General features: G+C 41.0%; 1 protein-coding gene across 4 annotated transcripts in view; it reads right to left on the reverse strand.

Moving 5' to 3' along the window:
* GAREM1 (GRB2 associated regulator of MAPK1 subtype 1) overlaps window positions 1-24,512 on the reverse strand; it is a 204,279-nt gene that overhangs the window by 31,677 nt on the left and 148,090 nt on the right. For all 4 annotated transcript variants that reach the window (XM_047828339.1, XM_047828338.1, XM_047828342.1 and 1 more), the window contains one exon: window positions 12,211-12,341. In XM_047828339.1, coding sequence (XP_047684295.1) covers window positions 12,211-12,341 — 131 coding nt within the window. The remainder of the gene's footprint in view (window positions 1-12,210; window positions 12,342-24,512) is intronic.

Here is a 24,512-nt window from a genome sequence, read left to right on the forward strand (position 1 = left end):
AGGGATAGATGAATGAAAAGATCTATGGCCTTTGGAAATTAACTGGAACAAAACTATTAACTAAGTTATGAGCTGAGTTTGTATCTGCCTTTAGTATTAGGTGACCTCAGGCAAAATGAGAACATTACTGTTACCGTCTACTCTACTAGCTTAATCAGTGTATGTAAACAACTTCCCACAGTGGCAAGTTCTCAATAAATAGAGGCCATTAATATTACTTTTATGAACAATAAAAACATTAAAGAAGTTTTAAAAAGTAAGCTCTGTGCCCAATTTGGGGCTCGTACTTACAACCCTGAGATCAAGAGTTGAATTCTCTACCAACTGAGCCAGCCAGTTGCCCCCCAAACATTTAAATTCTTTTATTTATTTTGAGAGAGAGTGAGCATGAGCAGGGGACAGCAGAGAGAAAGGGGACAGAGGATCTGAAAGGGCTCTGCGTGGACACCTGACCATGGGGTTGGTGCCTATGTAGGGCTTGAACTCCTGAACCGTGACACTATGACCTGAGCCAAAGTCAGAGTCTTAACCAATTGGGCCACCCAGGCACCCCACAAAAACATTTAACTTCTTAATAATTCTGTTTCATATTGACTTTCACTTCCGTGTAGGTTCATGTTGGCTTCTATTTCTACCTACTACTGTTTTCAAGCCCTAACCACTACTTTAAGCATTATCCTTTCTTCTGTACTGAAGAATTGCTCAAGTTTTTATTCAATGTGTTATCCCAAAATAAAACTTAATGTCAGAATAGGGCCTGAAATATCCTTACAGTTACATCCCAAAGGAAGTGAACACATTGAAATGATTCAAAAAAATATACCGTTTTAAGGCAGACTAGCCTCCAAAATGCTCAGATGCACTGCTGTACTTCCTTTTTAGTAAAACTTTGTAAAAAACTTGGCAGTTCATCCATTTGGATCAGGATGGAGACAGGGATGTTGAGAGAAAGGGTTCTCATGAGACTTGAGAAACACACACACACTCACTCACACAACAAACTATTTCCAGTTAACATCCAAGGAGCTTCTCAATTGCGAAGGAATAACAGAGCATATGTTTCTTTCTAGACCTTTAAATCAAATTAATATATTTTTCCTAATTTACCTTTATAAACATACACCTTCTAGAATGAAGAAATCATGGGGTCTAGTGAGTACCGCACACCAAAAGAACTGAAAGCGAACGTCCGTGTAGCTTGTGAGACACAAATCAAGACGGGACGTGCACAGTTTAAACAGCTCAAAATTATCCTTACTAAATGTCACTCTCTGGGCACATTCAACAGTTTTGTCTACGTTCTTGTGTATGTGTATACTTCTAGAGGAAGTTACTCCTACTCCCATACATAAAAATGTATAACATATGTGAGTACAATCTGTAATTCCACGCTCCCAACCCTGATGGCATCATTAATGCCAGCAATTAGTTCTGCAAAAATTATGAGACTAACGTCCCAACCGATCTTGTGGTCACTGTTGGTGACGGGTGAAGAATCTCCTGAATAAATGCTCTTCCTCTGGCAGTTGAGACAGTCTCCTCTGGTTTCCACAGATGTGATTTATTTGCATAATTTCTTTCCTTTTTTATTTTTTTAAGAGCAAAAGAAACAATGCGTTCTGTCTAAGTGCTTCGGTATGCGTGCCTGCTTAACATTTCCAGTTTCAATGTTTCCTGAGAGGAAGTAATTCAAAGTGTGTTATCTAAACAACTCTAATAGGTCTAGTCCAGGAAACTATCAGGGTTTTACTGTTCATAATACCATTCGGAATTAATACCCCACGGTCAAGCAACATTTTAAAACACTGATATAAAGTTTTACACACACCCACACCCACAGACAGCTCTGGCAACAGATAATCTGTTTTCTAAGAACAGTTGTTCTAAAGATCAAACATGTTACAGAGGTCAACATTTCAACTCTTGAAAAAAAAAAATCAGGATTGATCTGACTGCTGGATCAAATAACTAATATTTGATTAGTATTAGGTCATTTCCCCCCAAACTTCAATTTTTGTATCTCTTTTCTTTGGGAAAATGGCAGAAAATGAGGAACAACAGGCATGAAGAGTTAAGATAAATGTCAATCCTGAGTGTTCCTCTCTCTTTTTAAACAGGAAATAGGGCAAGGAGGAGAAGTGCGTGGCAATGATTTAATTTGCAGTGGTATGGCAGAGGGCTTGCCAAATGGTCGTTTTCCAGACAAGGCCTGAAAACCTCAGAAGACCAACAACAACAAGAACAACAAAAATCAAAGCCACTGGGCTATCTTCAAACACTGACATAATTAACCTCATGATTGTATCCAATTTATCATTCTGAATGACTCTTGAAAATAAAGGACATCTGACTCATGGTAAAGAAACATGCAATTAAAAAATTTTTTTTTCTTACATCTGACAAAATTTAGATTGGCCAATAATTGATAATTTCTGATCTCTCTGGAATATAGTCAAGAACAAGGCAGTGAGCTCAAGGCCTCTGATCAGCCAAAAAAAATATGATGTTAATGTTAGGGCTTATAGAAAAGCCTTGAAAGACCATATCTCAGCATGCTTACTCCCCTATAATAAAAATTCCATTCGAACTGTTACCAGACCACAGCAGAATAGAAGTGGAAATTAAAACTGGACAAAGGGATGGTTAATTAAGGCAGGTACTCTAACCAATAAAAGGCAACAAACAATCTTACCGAGACCGTAAAACACCCAATTCTCGGGGTGGAAGGTCTCTTCATGCAAAGACTAAAGTCATACAACACCTCGGGAGATGGAGAGAAGTTTAACTTTGGTTCAAGGACTTCTCTTGAAGATGACAGAAAAGTATTCTACATTTTAGGAAACAAACGAAATTATAGTTCTTTTTTTGAACAGAACTTCGGATAAAATTCACAGCTCCCCCCCAAACCTGGCTAACTAGAATTACTTGCACTTGAAAGGTTCCAGAGAGGTAGAAAATGCCAGAGCAAATAATCCCTATTCGTTTTGAAAACTCCCAAGAAAAACCCACCTCTCTGATTATTACAATCCTACAACTTGGGGAAGAGATGCTTCTTCTGAATTGTCAAGACAGACACTAGGCATGGTATTTTAAACTAGGAATGATGGTTACACCTGAACTACACTCTTAAAACAACATGTCCACCCACAAAACTCCCCCAAAGAAGTATCACTTTAGGACGACCATAGGATGGCCGACAAATGCAGAACAAAGGCAACTAGCAAGCTGTTTTTGCCCGAAAGACAAAATGATCAGGAAGAGGTCATAGAATGAAACAGACAAGAGTAGAATCACAAGCAGCCTAACACCTCTCAATTAATGTATTTTCAAGGCCTCGTCTGTAGTTGTTCTGTTAAAATGAGTAAAGAGAGTAGCATGACATATGTTTCACTTGTGAACTACTTTATACATGGAAATAAGATACAGTCCAACTAGTCGGCACAGGGGGAAGAGCTTTATTTCATCTTTTTCAGATGGCAGCTTAAAAAAGGGTAACTAATATGTTAAGATAAAAGGCACATGAATTGCCTCAAATCTATGAGTTGGGGATAAAACCCTAGTGGATTCTCAGTAACTTGGAAGCCTTGGAAAACATCCAAAGTTCAGCATCGAGTTGCACGAATCACTCACATTAAACTTTAGAACTCTCCTTATTTATTCAATGGTGCATTGAAGTCACGTCAGTGTATCTTTAATGCTGCTTCAAGCAACAATGCAAGAACCCAACTGTATGTAGCCTTGTTTCTCTGATAATACTGGTTAATACTTTAAAATTTTGGGGCTAACCCTTTACAGAAGTATTTTTGTTGTTGTTCAAAAGGGTTCACTTAGATACATGCTGCACGGATGCTGACAGTAAGTTAACTTGTAGGATTTTCTCTTTCAAATGCTTGCGTCAGGAAAGATCGAAAAACTTACATGTGTAACACTCATACTGTTGCCAAGTCCCATGTGTGAGACCACAGGTGTTCCAAAGTACAAAAGACAGGAAGATTTGGCTAGGTAGTAATTATTGGACACCTTTGTTTGGATTTTTAAATAAGAAAATGAATTAACCATGCAAGCTACTGAGTCAACGCGAAAGGGTATTCTGATCACAATTGTGAGCCGTATCTGAAATCCACAAATAGCATTTGGGGGAGCACAAAGATGACCGGATTGAATCAGGAGACTAAGCTTTGCTGCTAAGTGGTTTTGTGGCTTTGTGCGCATCAATGAAGTCGGCTAACATCTGTTTCTTAGTTTTCCTATTTGCTAAAAAGAGTAGGACTCAATGTTGTGTTAAGGGCCTTTCCAGATCTAAAACGTGACGATTTTAAAAACCGTCTGTAAACATCCTAGTCCCGTGAGATTATTTATAATATTTTATCATTTTACTCTCGGTCATGTTTCTCAGTATTAAGAAGCTCAGTTAGCATTTAAGTCTCTGAATCTTAACAGGATTTTTTTTTTCCCCTATTAAAAAAGACAACGCTGCAATCCTTCTCCACCCATTAGGATAGCTTTGCTGCTAGACATTATCACCTCTGCAGAAAACAGGTGCCAAACCCAGTAATCACAAGCCAAGATGTAGGTGACAAGAACGTCGGCTCGCTCTCGCCCCAGACCACATGGCAATGGCTCTGAGGAGATCTGTGCAGGCAGAGGTGGTGCCTATGCTCCCGCTCTCACTGAAATCTCACAATTCCCCAGTGGGACGTTTTCCCCAGTTGAGACAATGCAAACTTGTTATTTTGCCTCTGGGGAAATCTATGCTTGGAACAGCTGAAACCTTGGACCTCACTAGCTGGAATGAAAATAGCAACATTATAGCATCCAGATTAGGGTATTTGGACTCTCTCTGACTCGAGAGCACTAATTTTAATGAAGAAGCTTTTGGGCGACAGCAGTGAAGCCAGAATGTCTCTTCCACACTTAGAGATGGCAAGTTACCCAACGCCAAACTGAAGGCCATCTTTTCTTCCCTCTGCTTATGTCTCAGTAAAGACAGAACTGAAATTAGGACTGAATTTGTTAGTCATTATTTTGATGGCAGAAAGTGTATGTGTGGGAAAATTTTTCATCATTACTGGGCTGAGTTCAAAAGGCTGGAAAACATTTGAAATAATTCACTGGGTACCAGCACGATAAGTTTCCAAAGAAGTACTTGAGGTGAAGGGGTATTTTGAAACAACAACAGTTACTATGTACTGAGGTTTTATTTACTTATTTAAAAAAATTTTTTTTAACGTTTATTTACTTTTGAGACAGAGAGAGACAGAGCATGAACGGGCGAGGGGCAGAGAGAGAGGGAGACACAGAATCCAAAGCAGGCTCCAGGCTCTGAGCCATCAGCCCAGAGCCCGACGCGGGGCTCGAACTCACGGACCGCGAGATCGTGACCTGAGCTGAAGTCGGATGCTCAACCGACTGAGCCACCCAGGCGCCCCTGTACTGAGGTTTTAATATAGAGTCCAGGGTACAAAGTACTAAATAAAGAGTAAGTGAAATAATCTGTGCTGGGAATTCTTTTTTTTTTTTTAAATGGGAAACTTAATTTTAGTATGATTTTATGTTCTGAATCAGGGGTTGGCAAACTTTTTCTTATAGGGCCAGACAGTAGTAATTTTAGACTTGTATGCCATATGGTTTCTGCTACAATTACTCAACTCCACTGTTATATTGTGGAAGCAGCCAGACACCGAACATATATGTATATGGATGCAGTGGCTGTGTCCCAATAAAGCTTTATTTGCGAAACAGGTGCCTTACTCCAAGGCTGTGGTTGGTGGACTCCAGTACTAGTCACTTGCAAAGCACGTTAGTGCCATTACTTCATGAAATTCTCATGAAACGTTTACGAGGAGGGTGGAATCACCCCCATTTTGCAGGTGATGACACCAGGACCGAAGGGGTCATGTGACCTTTCTGTGTTCATAGTCAATGCCTGGACTTGGAGTGTGAACTCAGCTCCAAATTCAGGGCCTGAGCTACACTATGCACTCCAACATGCTCTTTAGATCCACGACAGCTTGTTTAAAAGAAGATGTATGCCTGCAAATTGCTGGGTGGCGATTTTTCTTATTAAAAGGTAGAGGAATGAGCCTTCAGTTGGGATGGCCAACTGAAATAGGTCATCTTCTGACTGGAAAAGAACATGACAATAGAGATCGTTGATGAACAACTAAAAGAAACAAGAAAGAAAATGCCAGTTACAGTTAAAAACAAACATGCAGTAAAGCAGGTAAAAAGAAACAAAACTCTCACCACAGGAACCAAAAACTGAAATGGATAAAGGAAACAGTGTGAAAGAGGCAGGTGACTGTTGTTTTAAAAATATCGAATGCCATTAGCTTTGGAGAGATTGGAGCCAATGGACACAGATAATGAGCAAGAGGTTACCTGTCCACATATTCTTTCATCTCCTTCACCATCTCACTTCCCATTTTCTTTTTTTTTAATACTTATTTATTTTTGAGAGAGAGGGTGTGTGTGTGCATTCAAATGGGAGAGGGGCAGAGAGAGAGGAAAAGAGAGGATCTGAAGCAGGCTCTGTGCTGACAGCAGAGAGCCCAATGTGGGGCTCGAACTCACGAACCGCAAGATCATGACCTGAGCTGACGCTGGACGCTTAACTGAATTACCCAGGTGCCCCTCATCTTCCATTTACTACCACCTTAGTTAGATGCTCAAACAGACATAGATTTGAAAAAAATAGCTACTCCTCTCATTTCCTGTACAGTATTACCACCTAAAGTTTGATTTCAAGTATTTTATTTATTTTTTAAAGTCTATTTATTTTTGAGAGTGAGAGAGAGAGTGTGTCTGAGCAGGGGAGCGGCAGGGAGAGAGGGACAGAGAAAATCCCAAAGAGGCTCCATGCTAAAAGCATGGGGCTCGAACCCATGAATCATGACCTGAGCCAAAATCAAGAGTTGGGTGTTCAACTTCCTGAGCCACCCAGGTGCCCCCAATTTCAAGTATTTTATATTCTACCACCACTCCAATTTTGCACATCACTTTCTTAACCAGTTCAGAAGTTCCTTAACCCCATATTAGGACTCCTAGTTCTCACTGGGGTGATACTTCTTGTATTCACGCTTTTTTTTTTATCCAGTGAGGAGTCCACGGCTCATCACTATCTGTCACTCTAGGGCGTACTTCATCCACACTTTTTCTAATTTCTGTTACGCTCACCTAGTACAGCCCCAGCTCTGATTAAACGCAACACTCTGTCTACTCTGTATCTGCATCCTGGAAGCCAACGATGGCTGGAAGAAAACAGCTGGTGCTGAGTAATCTCACTTGAAATTTATACCTTGACAAAACTCTGGGACCATCCTACTGTGTACTTCCCTGGCAAAAACTTACTTTCGGATCTCTGAGCTGTTATTTTCTTCCTGTCAAGGCTACCAAAGGCTTCCATTTTGCTGGATTTCGCAGTGAGTTCCAAGTCCTCTAATCCAATCACTAAGTAACATTTGACACTGTTGCCCCTTCCTCTTTGAAACGCTTTTTGTCCTGTGGCTTCTGGAACATCCATCCACATGCTTCACCATCTTACTGTTACTCCTTGCAGTCTCTCCTGGACCTCAATGCAGGGGTGTTCCAGGGCTCAGTCTTTGGTCTCGTCTCTTCTTCTCTTCTTTACCTAGTCTCTAGGTCAGAGTTTCCTAGCTTCGGCACTACTGACGTTTTGGGCCAGATCATCTTTGGTGTGGGGCTGTCCTGTGCATTGTAGGGTTTTTAGCAGCATCCCTGTCCTCTACCTGTTAGAAGTCAGTAGCACTCACCCTTCCTCAATCAAAATTGTACCCTGACATTGTCAAATGTCCCTGGGAGGAAAAAAAAAATCAGCCCTGATGTAGGTGAACTCAACCTGTCCTATGGCTTCAAATGCCATCGAGGAGCTTTTGAGCCACAAATGTATACCCCAAGCCCATTCCTTGCCCCAAGCTCCAAACCCTGTACATCTCATTGTCTCCTTGATCCCTTTATTTGGAGGTAGTATTTCTACTTGTACATATATTGTCTGCCAATATATATAATCTCAACTGACTATAATCTCAAGTGTTTGCATGTTTATTAACAGTGCCTAGACGTGCAGGAAGTGCTCAAAATATATTTGCTGTTTAAAGAATTAAACATTTAATATATATTAATTCATTTCATGCAGTTAATGATGGGGCAATCAGGCAGATAATTTCAAGCACATCAAGGCATCTTTTAAAAACACATTTAATTTTAGGGTGCCTGGGTGGCTCAGTCGGTTAAGCGTCCAACTCTTGATTTCAGCTCAGATCATGATCTCATGGTCCTGAGTTGAGTCCCACTTCGGGCTCCACTCTGACAGTGTGGAGCCTGCTTGGAATTCTCTCTCTGCCCCAGCCTCCCCGCCCCCCCAAAGAAATAAATAAACCTTAAAAAACAAATCTTAAAGAAAAAGGACAATTTCAAGATAAAAGGGATGGCTTATTTTTGATTTCTTAAAAGTTATCTCTATGCCTAACGTGGAGCTCAAACTAACAATCCTGAGATTAAGAGTCACACACTCTACCAACTAAGGCAGGCACCCTGGAATGGCTTATTTTTAATTCTTTTTTAATGTTTGTTTATTTATTTTAAAAAATTTTGATGTTTATTTATTTTTGAGAGAGAGAGAGAGAGAGAGCATGAGTAGGGGAGGAGCAGAGAGAGAGAGAGAGAGAGCATGAGTAGGGGAGGAACAGAGAGAGAGAGAGAGAGAGAGAGAGAGAGAGAGAGAGATGCACACACACAGAATCCATAGCAGGCTCCAGGCTCCAAGCTGTCACCACTGAGCCCAATGTGGGGCTCGAACCCACGAACTGCAAGATCATGACCTGAGCTGAAGTCGGATGCTTAACTGACTGAGCCACCCAGGTGCCCCAATGTTTATTTATTTTTGAGGGACAGAGAGAGACAGAGCATGAGCAGGGGATGCGCAGAGAGAGAGGGAGACAGAGAATCCCAAGCAGGCTCCATCCAGGCTCTGAGCTGTCAGCACAGAGCCCAATGCAGGGCTCGAACTCACGAGCAGTGAGATCATGACGTGAGCCGAAATTGGACGCTCAACCCACTGAGCCACCCAGATGCCCCAGGAATGGCTTATTTTTAAATAAATTTGTGCATAGTACTAATCCTAGCCAATAAATTTTTGTTCAAGTTCTGCTACAGTCTTGAAAGTAATAACACTATAGAGTTCCCATTCGTTTTCAACCCCTCTGTTCTACTCCATATTCTTATTATGCTTCATTTCTATTTGTTATTATAAGTATATATGACTGTTTATACAAACGTTTCTATTTTTTTATTTCAAATAATAATTGTGCCTTTTGACTCTCCAGATGCCAGTTAGCTACCAATTCTTAACTGTAAGTTATTTCTTGAGCTGTTTATCCTCTTGGTCTAATTTCTGCTGTACCTGAAGCGGAGAGTAGAGGGTGAGGTTTTGAAAGGAGGCCTGAATTCCGTTACCACTTAAAACATTGCTTTCTGGATAACATCTATAGTTATATAATATTTAACATTATACATTTAATAGTATTTATTTATAACAGCTGTATTTATGAGTATGTTGTACTGCTGTTGCTTTTTTAAGTAATCTCTACACCCGACATGGGCTTTGAACTCACGACCCTGAGATCAAGAATTGCATGCTCTACTCACTGAGCCAGCCAGGCATCCCTGTTGTACTGTTTTTAGTTATTTTTCCCCCTCTCCAAGCAAAGTAGTAACCAGGCACACAATTTCCTTACCCCCACTTGGCTCTCACATTAAGTACTGTGTACATGCATATGCACATTATGACCAGTTCTTAAAGACCATGACTTCCAACACTTTATTTTTGAGGGGTCCAAGTGGTATCCAGACATCTTTTCCATAAATCTCCTTGGTTTATTTATTTACTTGGGTGTTTATTCACCAAGCACACAGACTTTTGTGTATTTCTTTGTGCAAATTTCCTGAGGTTCCTTGATCAATTCTTCTTTGAATATAAGTGAACGATGTCTTAATGATTAATGGCAGATGGATGTGATAGCATCTCAAAACTTTGTAAGTAATAGGGCACCTGGGTGGCTCAGTCGGTTGAGCATCCGACTTCGGCCCAGGTCATGATCTCACGGTTCATGGGTTCGAGCCCCGTGTCAGGCTCTGTGCTGACAGCTGGGAGCCTGGAGACTGCTTCGGATCTGTGTCCCCCTCCCCTCTCTCTGCCCCACCCCTGCTTGTGCTCTGTCTCTGTCTTTCAAAAATGAATAAACATTAAAAAAAAATAAGAAAAAAAAACTTTCTAAGTAATAGACTAGAGGTATTAAATATTCATGTATGGAGAGCACAGGAACTCAGCCCAAGTCCAGGCAGCTCTATGGATGCTGTAAGCTTGAATTCCGTACACTTACCCATTTGTCTGTGTCTCTGAGCCTTTTTGGGTTTTTTTAAGAAAAATTGTGATAAAATATATGTAACATAAAATTTATCATCTTAACCATTTTTAAGTGTACAGGTTAGTAGTGTTAAATAGATTCATACCGCTATGCTGAATTTTTAAATGGCATCTCTATTACATATGTTTGAATAAACAGAGTCAATCATGATATTCTGTAAAAAAAAAACAACAACCCATCAAACTGTATTGATTTCAATATTATTCTTTCAATCATTGCTGACTTCATACAAATTCACACAGAAAAAACAGCTGCTAGAGGCATTTAAAAAAATCTTTTACAAGAACAATATGCTGCAAAAGACTAATGTTAAGTTTTAATACTTGACAAAATCTTTAAAAAGTCTTAACACATTTTTATGCTTGATTTCTCATGATTTATCAGCAAATGCATTGCTTTAAGAAAAGAGTTTAAAAGTATTAACTTTCCTTTCTAAATATTTTTTTTCCCAATTTAGGTAATTTTAGATATAAGTTTTAAGGCAAGGTTTAACTCTTATTGAGACAAGAATCAAATCGGATTTGAGTAACTCCTGACCAATGAATCTTGGTATGTTTAAAACTGAGCATGTTCTCATAAATCTTCGATGTAAGTTCAAGACTCAAAGACTGAGCTACTCAAGGCCTTAAAAGTTATAAATATTTTTGAATACAAGCATAATTTAGCTAGTTAGGAATTTAACAGGACACAAAACCTACCCATTTTAATAATAAAACCAAAGAAAGTGGAGTAGCAGCTCTATTTTAGAATTGGAAGAATGACTTGGCTTAGCTGACCAAATGGGCAGGGCCACTGTTCCAACAGGGAGGCTGTCTTAGACATTTCCCCCCTTTCCTGAGGAGTGTGGGTAGAGTGAGTCACCCACAAAGACACTGTTGCATTCTTGGACTAAGATACCCTGCAGTCTGTTTTTCACATAGAGTAGATTTCTAACAAACGGGCATCTTGCCCCCCAAATATTGAAATGTTTATCGAACATGACTTAGTTGGACTTCCTGCTGAATGAAGGGAGGTTAATGCTTTCAATGTGAACACTTTCTAGAATGCTGTAGCAAACGTGTGTGTTTTTGAAGAAAACACAATGGACTTACAGGCAATAAGGTTGGGCCTTGGTGACAGGGATTCTCTGGTTAGTCCCTCTTCAACAGCAAGCCTAGTCAAAGGAGCTCGCTCATTATGCACCAGGGGACAGAAATGTCCCATTAAGAATGCAAAACAAATACAGCACAATAAACACAATCTAGCTTTTCTCTGATGACCAAACATCAACAAATACATACAGGGCAATATTCTATATATCAATTTTCCCTCTGTGTACTGATATAGATAGACTACAAATAATGGAATGAATAGAAGCTGATGTCAGGGCACACTCCGGAAGATTCTCCCTTTTTCTTTAAGTAAGTGCTCAGTATTAGTGTTGTCATATGCCTTTTGCTTGCTCCCACAAGTGGAGCATCCAGACTTACAGAAGAGCTGGCCAAACAACTGTTACATATTAGAGAATAAAGCCCAAATTAAAAAAAAAATCTTTTGATCTGCCTCGACAGTTGTTCTAGCAAAAGATAATGTTAACACAGTAACCTGTTGGAGAGTTAGGTCATCTACAGCACATGCAGTTCTTAAAAAGACCAGTTTGGGCCACTGACACGAATCCATCAGATGGAACTCTCCTATGAAGCACAGGGGGAACTCACTGTGTACATAGTGACTTGAAAGTTAACTTATTTCAGGGAGGATAAATAGTCGGTTCTTCTAGAACTACCTTCACGTTGAATGTTATTTCCTCCATGACGTACACGCGTTCAGGAAATGCTTTAGCCACCTCCTCCACACTGTTGAAATATTGCACTGGCTCCTTTATATCCCGGTCTTGTTCCAGCAGCTTGAATTGCCCTAAAATACACGATAAACGGAAGAGATGTGAGATGTTTACACTGGACAGCTGTCACCGTGGCGACAGCATCCCCTTTCTTTACTCCCACTCTTCTTTGTCGAAGGCTTCTGATCACTATCATGAGGGGAAAAAGTTACCACGGCAGAAGGTTTTCTTGAACTGGAATCTATATTGAAAAGTCAGCTTAAAAATGAGTACAAACACATATGTTTTCTCCTTTGCATCTTTTTGTTCACATCAAGAGTTTATTACCAGATGACCAAAATCAAACTGAATGGATGCTTATTTGTAATTTGATCTCAAAGTGAAAACTTACTCTGTTACAAATGATTGCTCAGTTTGTTTTTGATAATAATCCCCTTGTCATTTAGTTGTAATTAACACCCACACATGCTATGTTCTAAAAGGAAGGCCGAACGCCCCAGGGCAACTAATTTGTTTAAAGTAGTATTTCAAATTTTTGCAAGTAGGACAAAATAATATAGCGGACCTTTGGCTCCCACAGAATTGATATCCTTGGTTTCAGCAATATGTGGGCGATGCTGAGGGCGCATGAGCCGCTGTAATTTGTGGTGTTTCTGCAGCACAAGTGTGAAGCCTGAGCAGGGCAAGGCTGGGCCAGGGGGTGAGTGGGCCTGGAGAGGAGCCAATTCCATCTACAGCAACATGTGGCTTCCTTCTCTCTTTTTTATTGTTCCGCATAAAGTTCATGACAGTAGGATATACCATTGTGGTATCTGTACTTTGGGGGGATTGTGAAGAACTTTGAACATATTCCCCAAAATGTCAAGGATCTATTACTGTTCATATACTTTCAATATTTATGATACTTCTGCTTCATTCTAGGAGTTGTTTTCAGTTTAGAATAAGACCGTATGTAACCAAGCCAAAGACATAGTGTTCTTAGCACTCATTTTCTGAATGCTGTTTACACTGTAACACTTGAGAAACTTGAAAAGGAATTAAAAGCTATAATGAGGCAGATCTCTCAGCGTGTGTCTACAGGACACCGGGCAGAAACGGGGAAACTTTCATTCATACTCTCAAGACATTTTTTTTTTTGGTAGCATCTACGGGGGAGGCATCACTCTAGATGCTAGACAGAAGTCAATGAAGAGACCAGACAAAAATCTGTCCTAAATCTTACACTGTGGCAGAAGACAATGATAAACACGAAAAATGACTAGGGTATGTAATAGGTCAGGAGGTGAGAAGTGTTATTAAAAATAGGGCTGGGTGAGGGGGACAGAGAGTGCAGGGTGGCCAGCGTAGGTATGGCTGAGAAGGTGACCTTTGACGTCACTGGGAGGTGTGTTCTCTAACCGTAGCCTACTCAAAGACCTGTGGACAGATGGGTGGCTGCCCACTTGGCATGCTGCCAGTGTGGCCGGAGCGGAGTGAGTAAAAGGTAAGAGGGACGAGAGAGAGAGTCAGAGAAAGAACAGGTGGCCAGATTGTGTACAGCTTTGAAGACTTGTAATTCTTTATCTGAGTGGGATGGAGAGCCGCTGGGGAGGGGGTGGGGTGGGGTAGGGGGTGGGGGGGGTTGTGCACGAAGAGGTGATCTATCCAATGTTGCAGAAGGACCACACTGGCTGCTGTTTTGAGAACACTGTAGAAGTGCAAGATGTAGAGGCTGAGACAGCAGTTAGGAGGCTCCTGCCATAATCCAGGTGTGAGATGGCAGGGGGTTGGAAATGGCGGGAAAGTGTTACAAATTTGGCCTCAAGCAGCTGAAGGAAGCCGGGTTGGAGGGGTAGGGGAGTTCAGTCTGGGATGTCTATCAGACATACAGAGATATCCCAGAAGTTCATAGATGATCATGTAAGTGTGGAGCTCAGAGGGAGGTCTGGCTGGAAACCCAGGAGGCCATCAGCACACTGATCTTTAAAGCCATGGCACTTTGATGATGAAGAGCACAGGCTTAAGTATAGACAGAGAAGACATCTAAGGTTTGAGTCCCAGGAGACTAAGAAGGACTGGCTGGGGGAGTAAGAGGCAGATCCAGAAGGGGTGCATTCTAGAAGTCACGATTTGAGCACTTCAAGAGCGAGAGCGATGTCACATGCCATTCAGAGAGGACTCTGAAATGAGGGCTAGCAACGGTCGGATTTCGCAACTTGTATTTAATTGGGGACTTTGACAGGAGCAGTGGAATAGTTGGGCGGAAGCCTGACTGAGGTGGATTTAAGAGAAGGGAGAAGTGCGAATAACAGGGATGGACGGCAGGTGATGTTTGGGGAGTTTTGCAATGAACGGGAGAAAAAGTTAAAGGGAGCACGTGGAATGGGATCAAGGGAGTGTTTTTTTTTTTTTTTTTTCTTTGTATGATGGATGCTGATGGGAATGACCAACGGAGGGACAAGCAGGTGAGGAAGGGATTACTGGAGCATGTCCCTGGGTATAGGAGTGGAGGGGCTGGGCCTCAGCAGGAGCCCACCTGTGAGAGCTCAGTGGGAGCTGGTAGCTCCTTTTTATTGCTTCCATATTTCCAGCAAAAGTCAGAAGGAAGGCATCAGCTGAGAAGAAGATTGAGATTGAGAGAGGAGGTGTGGGAGGGCTCAGGAAGGAGGGGAAGACTGTAGTAAAGTCCACTGAGAGTGAATGACCCACCATGACTGTTGGACAGTCATAAGTTCCCAGTCGAGGTTCATGGTCATGAACTAAAAGTGAAACCAAACAACAGGACAGTTGTACGTTTTTCTCCAGACAGTGTGTAAAAACAGGGGCTGGTCCAAAGTGGGCAGAGACTTGGGATTCAGCCGGGACTGTAAAACTGCCAAGTGAGTATGAAACACAAAAGAGGCGCAGAGGAGCCAAGATGTATGCAAGGGAGTGAACATAATATCAGTCCGTGGAACTTGAGCTGGACCCAACATCTTGGGAGGGAGGAACGAGGGTGAAAAGTAGTGGAATCAATGGCTAGTGGGTTCTGATGGGAGTCGATTTCCAAATCCTGGATGGAGTGAGCTCAAGGGCCAGGCAGAGGAGTAGTCAGAGTGGAAGGCATGCAATTTGAGAAAATGGAAGCATGCAGCTGTTGGTGATGACACAGTCTAGAGGGCAACCATGGGAGGTTAATGGTTGAGGTGGTGAGAAGCTAGAGAAACTGAGAGGCCAGGGGTATTAGCAGGATCGTATATGTATGCACTGAAATCCCAAGAATGAAGACAGAAGTAATGCTGGAGAGAATGGCAGTGAGCCAGGAGTGAAAATTACGGACAAATGAGGGAGGGATTCTAGGCATGGTAGATAACTGTAACACTGTTGGGGTAGTGGATCAGAGAGTCTGAGGACGAGAGATTAAAGCTGAGAGTTTCTAGGGAGGGGGAATTAGAATGGTCAAGGGAGCCCCAATTAGAATGGTCAAGGTCATTGCCCCAATGGGGCAAAAAATAGAGCTGCCACCTGAGAGGACTTCAGGGAAGTGGTGTTTTCAGGGCATACCCAGGTTAGGGTTTAACAAGATACAAGTAATTTCAGAGAAAACTTTAAGGACATAGGGATTTTGCTGGTGATGGACCTTGAAGGGAGAGTTTTCAGGAGTTAAGGGGTGGGTGATGTTGGCAATGTAGAGAATGCACTTAGTTATAATGTAACAGCTCATATACCTTTTAGAAATATGTAGGGGTAGGGGCACCTGGGTGCCTCAGTCCGTTAAGCGTCTGACTTTGGCTCAAGTCATGATCTTGCGGTTTTTGAGTTCGAGCCCCGCATTGGGCTCTGTGCTGACAGCATGGAGCCTGGAGCCTGCTTTAGATTCTGTCTTCCTCTCTCGCTCTACCCCTCCTCCATCATGCTCTCTCTCCTTCTCTCTCTCTCAAGAATAAATAAACATTAAAAAAATTGAAAAAAAAAGAAATATGTAGGGATATGAATAAATATTTGAAAATAGTCAAAATATGTTAGATTATACACTGAAGTATGTTTGATTATATATTATACATATATGTTAGATTATATTCATAAAAACAACAGAATTTTAAAAATTATAGGAATATCAATACCACTTATTTAAACAAATTCTGCCTCCACAATAAAGCAACCTTTTTGTTTGTCTCAATTCTACGTAGTCTTTGAAAAAAAAATTTTTTTTTTAAGACAGAATCTTAAGCAGGCCCCATGCCCAACTTGGAGCCCAACTCAAGGTGGGATCTCACAATTATGAGATCATGACCTGAGCCCAAATAGAGTCAGACGCTTAATCGACCGAGCCACCCAGGCGACCCTCCTCGTACAAATTCTTAATGATTATGAAGTATCTCCAATATAATCTCTGTTCCTTCCTATATTTTCTGACATTTCCCGACACGATACATTTATAATGTTTGCACAGCATTTCATAGTGGATTTAACTATTTTTCTGTTCTTAGTCTGAGTTAGGCTAGGACTGACTTAAGTGCAAACTCTGCCACTTACAAGTTTTAGAGAGTACTAACAAATTACTAATCTGTCTGCGCTTTGTTTCCTCACCCATAAAGTGTGGACACTGCAAAGGGCTGTGGCGAGGATTAACGGAGATGATTTTAAGTACTCAGCACAAGTAACCAGTTAGCAGCCCTCAGGTCCCTTTCCTGTTCTCAAGATGCACAGAGCTTTTCTTTTCTCTTTTTGGCTCATTTTTGTGGGATGAATTTTCTAGAGCAGGATTATTAAATCAAAGAGTATCACACAATTCTTTGTGCTTAAAATACCTGGCTATCTAGCCTTCCAAAATCCCTAAACCAATTTATATCTCTATGAGTAGCCAATTTAGATTTCTTCCATGGACATCCCAGTTGAACCACAATCTTGCCAACCTTGAGTATTCTTTTTTGTGTGTGTGTATACACACACACACACACACACATATATATATATATATATATATATATGTATATATATATATGTATGTGTATATATATATATATATATATATTTAAGTTTATTTGTTTTTGAGAGAGACAGAGAAAGAGAGAGAGCGCCATGTGGGGGGCAGGGGCGCAGAGAGAGAGAGGGGGAGAGAAAGAATCCCAAGCAGGCTCTGTGTTGCTACCACAGAGCTGGATGCGGGGTTCGAACCCACAAACCGCAAGATCATGACCTTGCCAGATGCTCAACCGACAGAGCTACCCAGGCACTCCGCAGTGAGTATTCTTTAAGTTAGATAAGTCAGTAGGCATCAAAAAGCATCTCTTGCCTGTAATGTGCCATTTCTTTGGAGATCACTGAAGTATTTGAATTTTTCTTGTGCCAATGGCTGCATAAATGTATAAAAACCATATTGGATGGAGTCTAAATTTCTTTTAACTTCTAAAGACATATATCTAAGGGTCTATCGGATATTTATATTTGCAAGTCTAATAGCACGAAATTCAACATGTCTAAACTCAGGAAAGCACAGTGAGATGTTTACCATTCTTTTTTGGCATTAAGCCTTTACCATTATTTTTACTTTTATTATTATTACTTTTATTTTCATTACATCTTTAAAATGCTGAGTATGTTTTACACTGTGGCACACCTCAGTTCATAGCAGCCACACTGTAAGCACCCCATGTGGCTAGTAGTGGCTGTACCCGATGGTGCAGGTCCAGAACATCTCTGCATTCCTTTAAAACTCTGATTTCAGTGGCGCCTGGGTGGCACCGTCAGTTAAACGTCTGACTCTTAATTTCCGCTCAGGTCATGACCTCAGGGGTTGTGAGATCAAGGCGTGAGACGGGCTCCACACTGAGCTTCCATGGAACCTGCTTAAGATTCTCTCTCTCCCTTCCCCTCTGCCTCCACCCCCCAAAAACAGAACCAAACTGTGATTGCAGATACTGTTCAAGTCCTTTATCAGGTGACAGAATACTCTCAGAGGAAAAAAAAAAAGTAATTCCTGGCAAGATAGGAGGTTTCCACTCATGAAATGAAAGTATTAGAACTTAAAAAAAAATTGTTTTTTTTTACTGATATTTTAGAGAGAGAGAGTGCATGCACATTTGGTAGGGGCAGAGGGAGGAGGAGACAGAGAATCCCAAGCAGGTTCTGCACTGTCAGCCCAGGGCCCAATGTGGGGCTTGGACCCACAAACCATGAGATCATGACCTGAGGCAAAATCAAGAGTCAGATGCTCAACTGACTGAACCACCCAGGCACCCTGAGCCTTAGAACTCTTACATTTGGTTTTCCTTGCCCTGTTGTCATGATTGCTGATATTCTGTTTCATATAACAGAGCCTGGGATTCCAGATATAACTACCGGTATCCCTTTAACACCATTTGCTTCTCTCCCAATTTGGGGGCTTGTCCTTCAAGCAATTCTTTAGTTATTTTTCTATTGTGTTTGTGATCTTACATTATTTTAGCAGCCTCAGACACATTGTGCTTATGGTCCAAATGAATAATCATAATTGGTATGGCCGTTGCATCAATATCAAGCTGAGTAAATTCTCAATTTGTAGTCTCACCTGTGTTTGTCACCTCTGTTGAACAGAAAGACCTCAGAATCACATGCACATACGTGGGAGCACTTACAAGAAACTATTCTGAGACCAATTAACATACACAGATGAAAGAAAAAATAAAAATAAAGTAGCAGCTAACTATGACCAAATGTTGGGGCACCTGGGTGGCTCAGTCAGTTAAGTGTCCGACTTCAGCTCAGGTCATGATCTCATATCTCGTGAGCTCGAGCCCCACACTGGGCTTTGTGCTGACAGCTCAGAGCCTGGAGCCTGCTTCAGATTCTGTGTCTCCCTCTCTCTCTGTTCCTCCCCCCCTCAAGCTCTGTCATTCTCTCTTCCAAAAAATAAATACACATTATTGTATTTATTTTTAAAAATTAAAAATATCACCAAGTGTTTTAACATTTGAACATACTGTACATCAGAAAAATAGACTCTTTTCATCCATTCTTTAACGTGTGTTGGCCATCCAACAGTTAACTTCCCTTTCCTTCTTTCCATATAGTTCCTTCAGGTTATCTTGAAAGATTTTAGTTTATACGTTTCTTTTCTTTTTTAAGTTTTATTTATGTAACTAATCTTGAACCCAATGTAGGACTTGAACCCACGGCTCCTCCAACTGAGCCAGCCAGGCGTCCCAGGCTTATGTTTCTTTGTATACATATATTATTATTTTAAACATTTTCCTGTCATATGTTTAATGATCTAAAACCGTATTTTTTAGTTTACATTTCTTACACCCTACAAATGCCTTCAAAATCTAAATATACCAAATGTCTTAATGTAAAGTTTTAAACAATGGGTCACAGTATATAAGCGACTTCTTACTGGGCGCAGGGGGGGGGGGGGGAGTGGTTACCAAACTTGTTCTGTAAAGATTTTAGGTCCCATGCGCTAAATGGTCTCAGTTGCCACCAGTCCCGTCTGGCGATGTATCCCGAAAGGAGCCATATACAATACATAAACTGGAGCAGCTGCGTTCCGACCAAATTAAATTTACAAAAACAGGCAGCAGGTCCGATTTGGACCTCAGGCCACACAGTTTGCTGACCTCTGTCCGGCTGGAAAGAGTAGAAAGTATGGATAGGGTAGTGGCAAGAAGACGGGATATTAGAATGACAACGACCCGTCCTCATATCCCAACACGCGTCAACAGTTACACTGAGGTCTCTCGTAAGATGCCTTGTGAGGGGCACATCCCAAGCTGACCCTTGTTTATCTCAGAATGGCAGTTCTTCCTTTCAGTAGGAGTCTAACACGAAGAAGTGTATGCCGCAGAGGTGGATTTATTAGAAGAATCCAAAGGACCGGCGAACATGAGTGGCTACATTCTCTCACTGTATGTTAGAAGACCAATTTGCTACGGATTTTTACTTAGCTTCTATTCTTTTACAAAAGAATATGACGCTCGCAGATGAGTCAACTTTAAAGTACTCTGGGAAAGATGCTGAGCTCTTGGCATTACTATATTCCCTGTGACTGCTGTGGCTTGTCAGAGTCAAAGCCTGGAGACAATCGAAAGAGTGAAGAGCCAGTTCCCTGCCAAAATGTGAAATCGATTTACATAGCACATATTCCCACAACCCCCACACGAAGGAACTAATTTTTTAACAGACCATTTCATGAATAACAGAGTCTTTGTGCCACCAAATAAAAACATTTGGAGATTGTCGAAACATCTGTTCTGAGATGTTACTGTCAAACTTGGGTCTTGGAGAGGAAGGAATACTGCGTTGTTTTTCAACAGCTTTGGTGATTTCAAAACGTCTCCATTGTGAGAAGCATTCTGGCTCAGAGCACTGAAACTCGCAGGAACAAATTCAACACCAGTGACATGCACGTCAATTACAGCTTAAATAAATTTACGATAATATTTAAAACGCAAAGACTGGGACTAACTGCACTGCCTTCACGATACACTTCTAAAACTATACTGCATAATTAATATATTGAGAAGAACTGTCATCCAGAAAATATCCATTTCTGGGGGTGTGTCCTTCAAGATGATCACCGTGATTGATCTCAAAGGATGAGATGTGAAGCACAGCTAAGAGGCCAGAGGTCCTCCCGGAGGCATCTAAGTTTCAGGCACCTGTAGGATGCTAGAAGCTATACTATGACACATTCTCCTTTGCCTGTAGGGAAAAGGTCAGTTGTCGCAAATGAAAATGGAAACACACGAAGAAGAGAGAGCAATAATGCTGAGATGCACAGAGATAACGGGGAGTCAGAGGTGGTCAAATTCAGGTCTGTCATGTTTGTTACTGGCAGGGAAGTTATGGTCAATGATCAGAGAGAAAGAAGTTCTATGCCATTGGTGAAGATGGGGCTCCCTGTGATTCGTGCTTCTCGGGTCTCCATAATTGCTGACAACGAGCATGCCCTGTGGTAAATCTTCTTTTATAGCTAAGGTTTTACCGCTCACCACCCCTTCGGCACAGGGGTCAACTTTATGTGTGTAAATAGAAAGAAATGGAATGAGAGCTGAGGCCTCTCTAGTATCCATCTGTGGGACCATAAGTCAAGGGAACATTTCCCTCATTCTGGGAGCAGAAAAAGTTGCACAAACTGGTGCAAAATGATAAAACAGAAAACAAAAGCAACAAAATTGGCATCAGAACATCAAAGCAACCTTAGAATAGATAAAATGAGCAGAAACGGCTACGAAAACGGAAGCCTGGAAGGTTGAAATGCCATTACTGTATCGATGTGATTCAGTGTGGCATCCCTAGCACCGAACCCACATGGTATATAGTAGGTGCTAATTAAACAGTGAATGAATGAATGAATGAATGAATGAATGAATATATTCTTCTCACTTCTCTTACCTCTTTCAGAGACAGGCCAGCAACATTAACTGCTTTCAGTAGGTCTGTTGTGCTAATGAAACACAATCTAAATGGTTCAAATACCTGAACTTTAAAACCAATGGGCCATTTCCAAAAATGAAGGAATGAACAATCCTCCAGTGATAGAAATAATAAACCAGTTGCCATTTTTCAGGAAGCAAATAAACCTGGTCAGGAATCTGCACTTATACTCAAGATTTAACTGTACAAATACTCCTGTATTTTTATCTGTACATATGCATGCAGGCTGGAGTTTCCATAGGACTGAAATGTAAAAAGTAGGACTGCCAGGTAAATGATATGCAATATGTTATTTTGAACTGCACCAACCAATATAATGCCCTTTAAAAACTTTATGTAAATGTTTACTTCCACTAACAATGTATGAAAAGTCATTTACTTAAACCCTTCACCAAAACCGTTAGCGTTCAAGAATAATTTAGCTTCCCGTTTCTTGAGTAAGGTGAAGAGTTTTACAGGTTACTTAATATATGTAATTGTCAAAAAATGCACATAGCACCAGAGGGTAGAGATATAGGGCGAAAAGTAAGTCTCCTTCCCAATCTATTTCTCAGATCTCTTTGCAGAAGCTGGGCTATCACTCTCTTGTACATCCATCATCCAGAGACAGTATTTGACACAATCTATCTATACACACAATGTCACTTCTTTCAAAACATATGGTAGCATTCTGTACAGTTACTTCATCATTCCACAAAAATCTGTCTCATTCTAAGAGCTGCACAATATTCTACCACATGCAAATGCCATAACTAATTGAACCAGTCCCCTATTGACGGATATTCAGATTTATTTCAATCTTTTGCAGCCAATGATACTGAAGTTAATATCCTTGTGCCAAAGTCATATTGCATGCTTAATGCAAGTACATTGGTGAGAAAATAACTAAATGTCAAATCGCTGTGCCAAAACGTAAGTGCATTTTTATTTCTGATAGATACTGGAGAACTAGCCTTCATAGAGACTGTGCTCACTTACAGTTCTAACCAATAATGTGGTTCCTCATACCTTTCCTAAGACTTTATTGCCAAATTTTTCGTCATTGCCAATTTGGTAGATGAAAAATAGTAGTACCTTCTTGGGATTTTAATTCCATTTTTCTTATTATAAAAGTGGATCTCATTTTTATGATAATTAAGTTGTTTATATTTCATATTCTGTGAATTTTCTGTTCTCTCTCGTATTATCAATTTTTGAAATTTCCATTAATCTTGAGCATAATTAATAAAACAAAAACACAAAATTGAAATACAACACAGCATTTCCTGTCCTAAAATCCAATTCCTACATTGCTTCTAGTTAGTTCCTAAAATTATCATGTTTTTGGAGGTGGGAGTAGAAATAGAATTGGGGGAAAAGGAATATCAACCCAAAGGCTCAAAACATAAAACCACAGAGAATAGCGATTAAAGCCAAAGAACAGAAAGAAATCATTAGCCAAAATATAATGAGTTTCACCATAAATTACCTGTAGGTGTTTCTATTTACTTCTCTACCTAAGACTATACAACACAAAGTAGTCAGACCATTAGTTTCAATTCTGAAACTGTCCTTGAACTTAACTAGACCTGGATTCAACACTGAAATCATTCTATTTCACACCAGACAAATGGTTTCCCTATTGTTTTGAAAAGAGGAAAACTGCATTTTTCATTGTATCTACCTCGCCAGTTGCTTCTTCAGAATTCTCAGAAATTTTCTGGGGCACCACTACTGTAAACATGATGGAACCTATAAAGGTCTTAGATTTGAACATGGCTGCTGACCAGTTAATGTGGAAATCTTGGAGTCATTTTTAGCTTTTTTTCTATTACCATTTTTCTCCTAGGTCTTGCTCTTTCGTCCCTTGCAATCCCTCTCCCCTCAGCATTCACTGCTACTCTTCTGGCTTTGGTCCTCATCACTTCATACTAGTATTATAGCTTCAGGTGTTAAGGCTATCTTCATTTCTGCCCTTGTAGTATCCCTTTGCTCATCTTAAAACAGCCTGAATGGATTTCATCTCACTCAAGAACCTCAGTGTTCAATGCACACTTGTAGAATAAATAAACGTGTAATAGCCCTTCAATTTCTAGCCCCACTCAGGCTCCTCTGCCTTAGCTTTTCAAGTCCCTCCATAATCTCGCTCCACTCTGCTTCTGCAAGCGTTTCCCCCACCACCTGGGCAATCAATATCATTCCCTCCCTCTCTGCCTTTGTTCATGCTTTTTTCTCAGTCTGGGCAAAACTATGGATCCTTTTAGTGCCATTCTAAGTTCTGTGGACGACCACCTTCCTCCCTTATTCTACTTCTTCTCCTGCCCTCTCAGCTCTCCTGGAGGAACCCCTCTATCATCCTGGCTCCAAGGACCACCTGAAGGCTAACGACACACCAACCTTCCCTCCAGCCAGACCTAGCCTGAATTCCACATCATGCTACATCCTACTTGGTGTGCACCTTCAACGGCTCTGCCACAAAGGCCTCAAAATTGACAGGATGCAAAACTGAACTCATCCTTTTAACTTCTTAAATTAAAAAAAAAATGTTTGTTTATTTTGGGGAGAGAGAGAGTCAGAGAGCAAGCGGGGGAGAGGCAGAGAGAGAGAGAGGGAGACACCGAGTCCAAAGCAGGCTCCAGGCTCTGAGCTGTCCGCACAGAGCCCGACGCGGGCTCGAACTCATGAGCTGCAAGATCATAACCTGAGCAGAAGTTGGTTGCTTGACTGACTGAGCCACCCGGGCGCCCCTCATCTTTTCACTTCTTGAACCAGGCAGCCACCCAAGGGAGAATCCTGGGTGGTCATCCTTGACTCTTCCCTTTCCCTAATCTCTCACATCTAACTGTTGTCAGTTCAACTCCATTCCCCTTCCCGTGTCAATCGGTTCCTCT

Source organism: Prionailurus viverrinus, chromosome D3 (assembly GCF_022837055.1).
Source record: "Prionailurus viverrinus isolate Anna chromosome D3, UM_Priviv_1.0, whole genome shotgun sequence".
In the NCBI taxonomy this organism is placed as follows: Eukaryota; Metazoa; Chordata; class Mammalia; order Carnivora; family Felidae; genus Prionailurus; species Prionailurus viverrinus.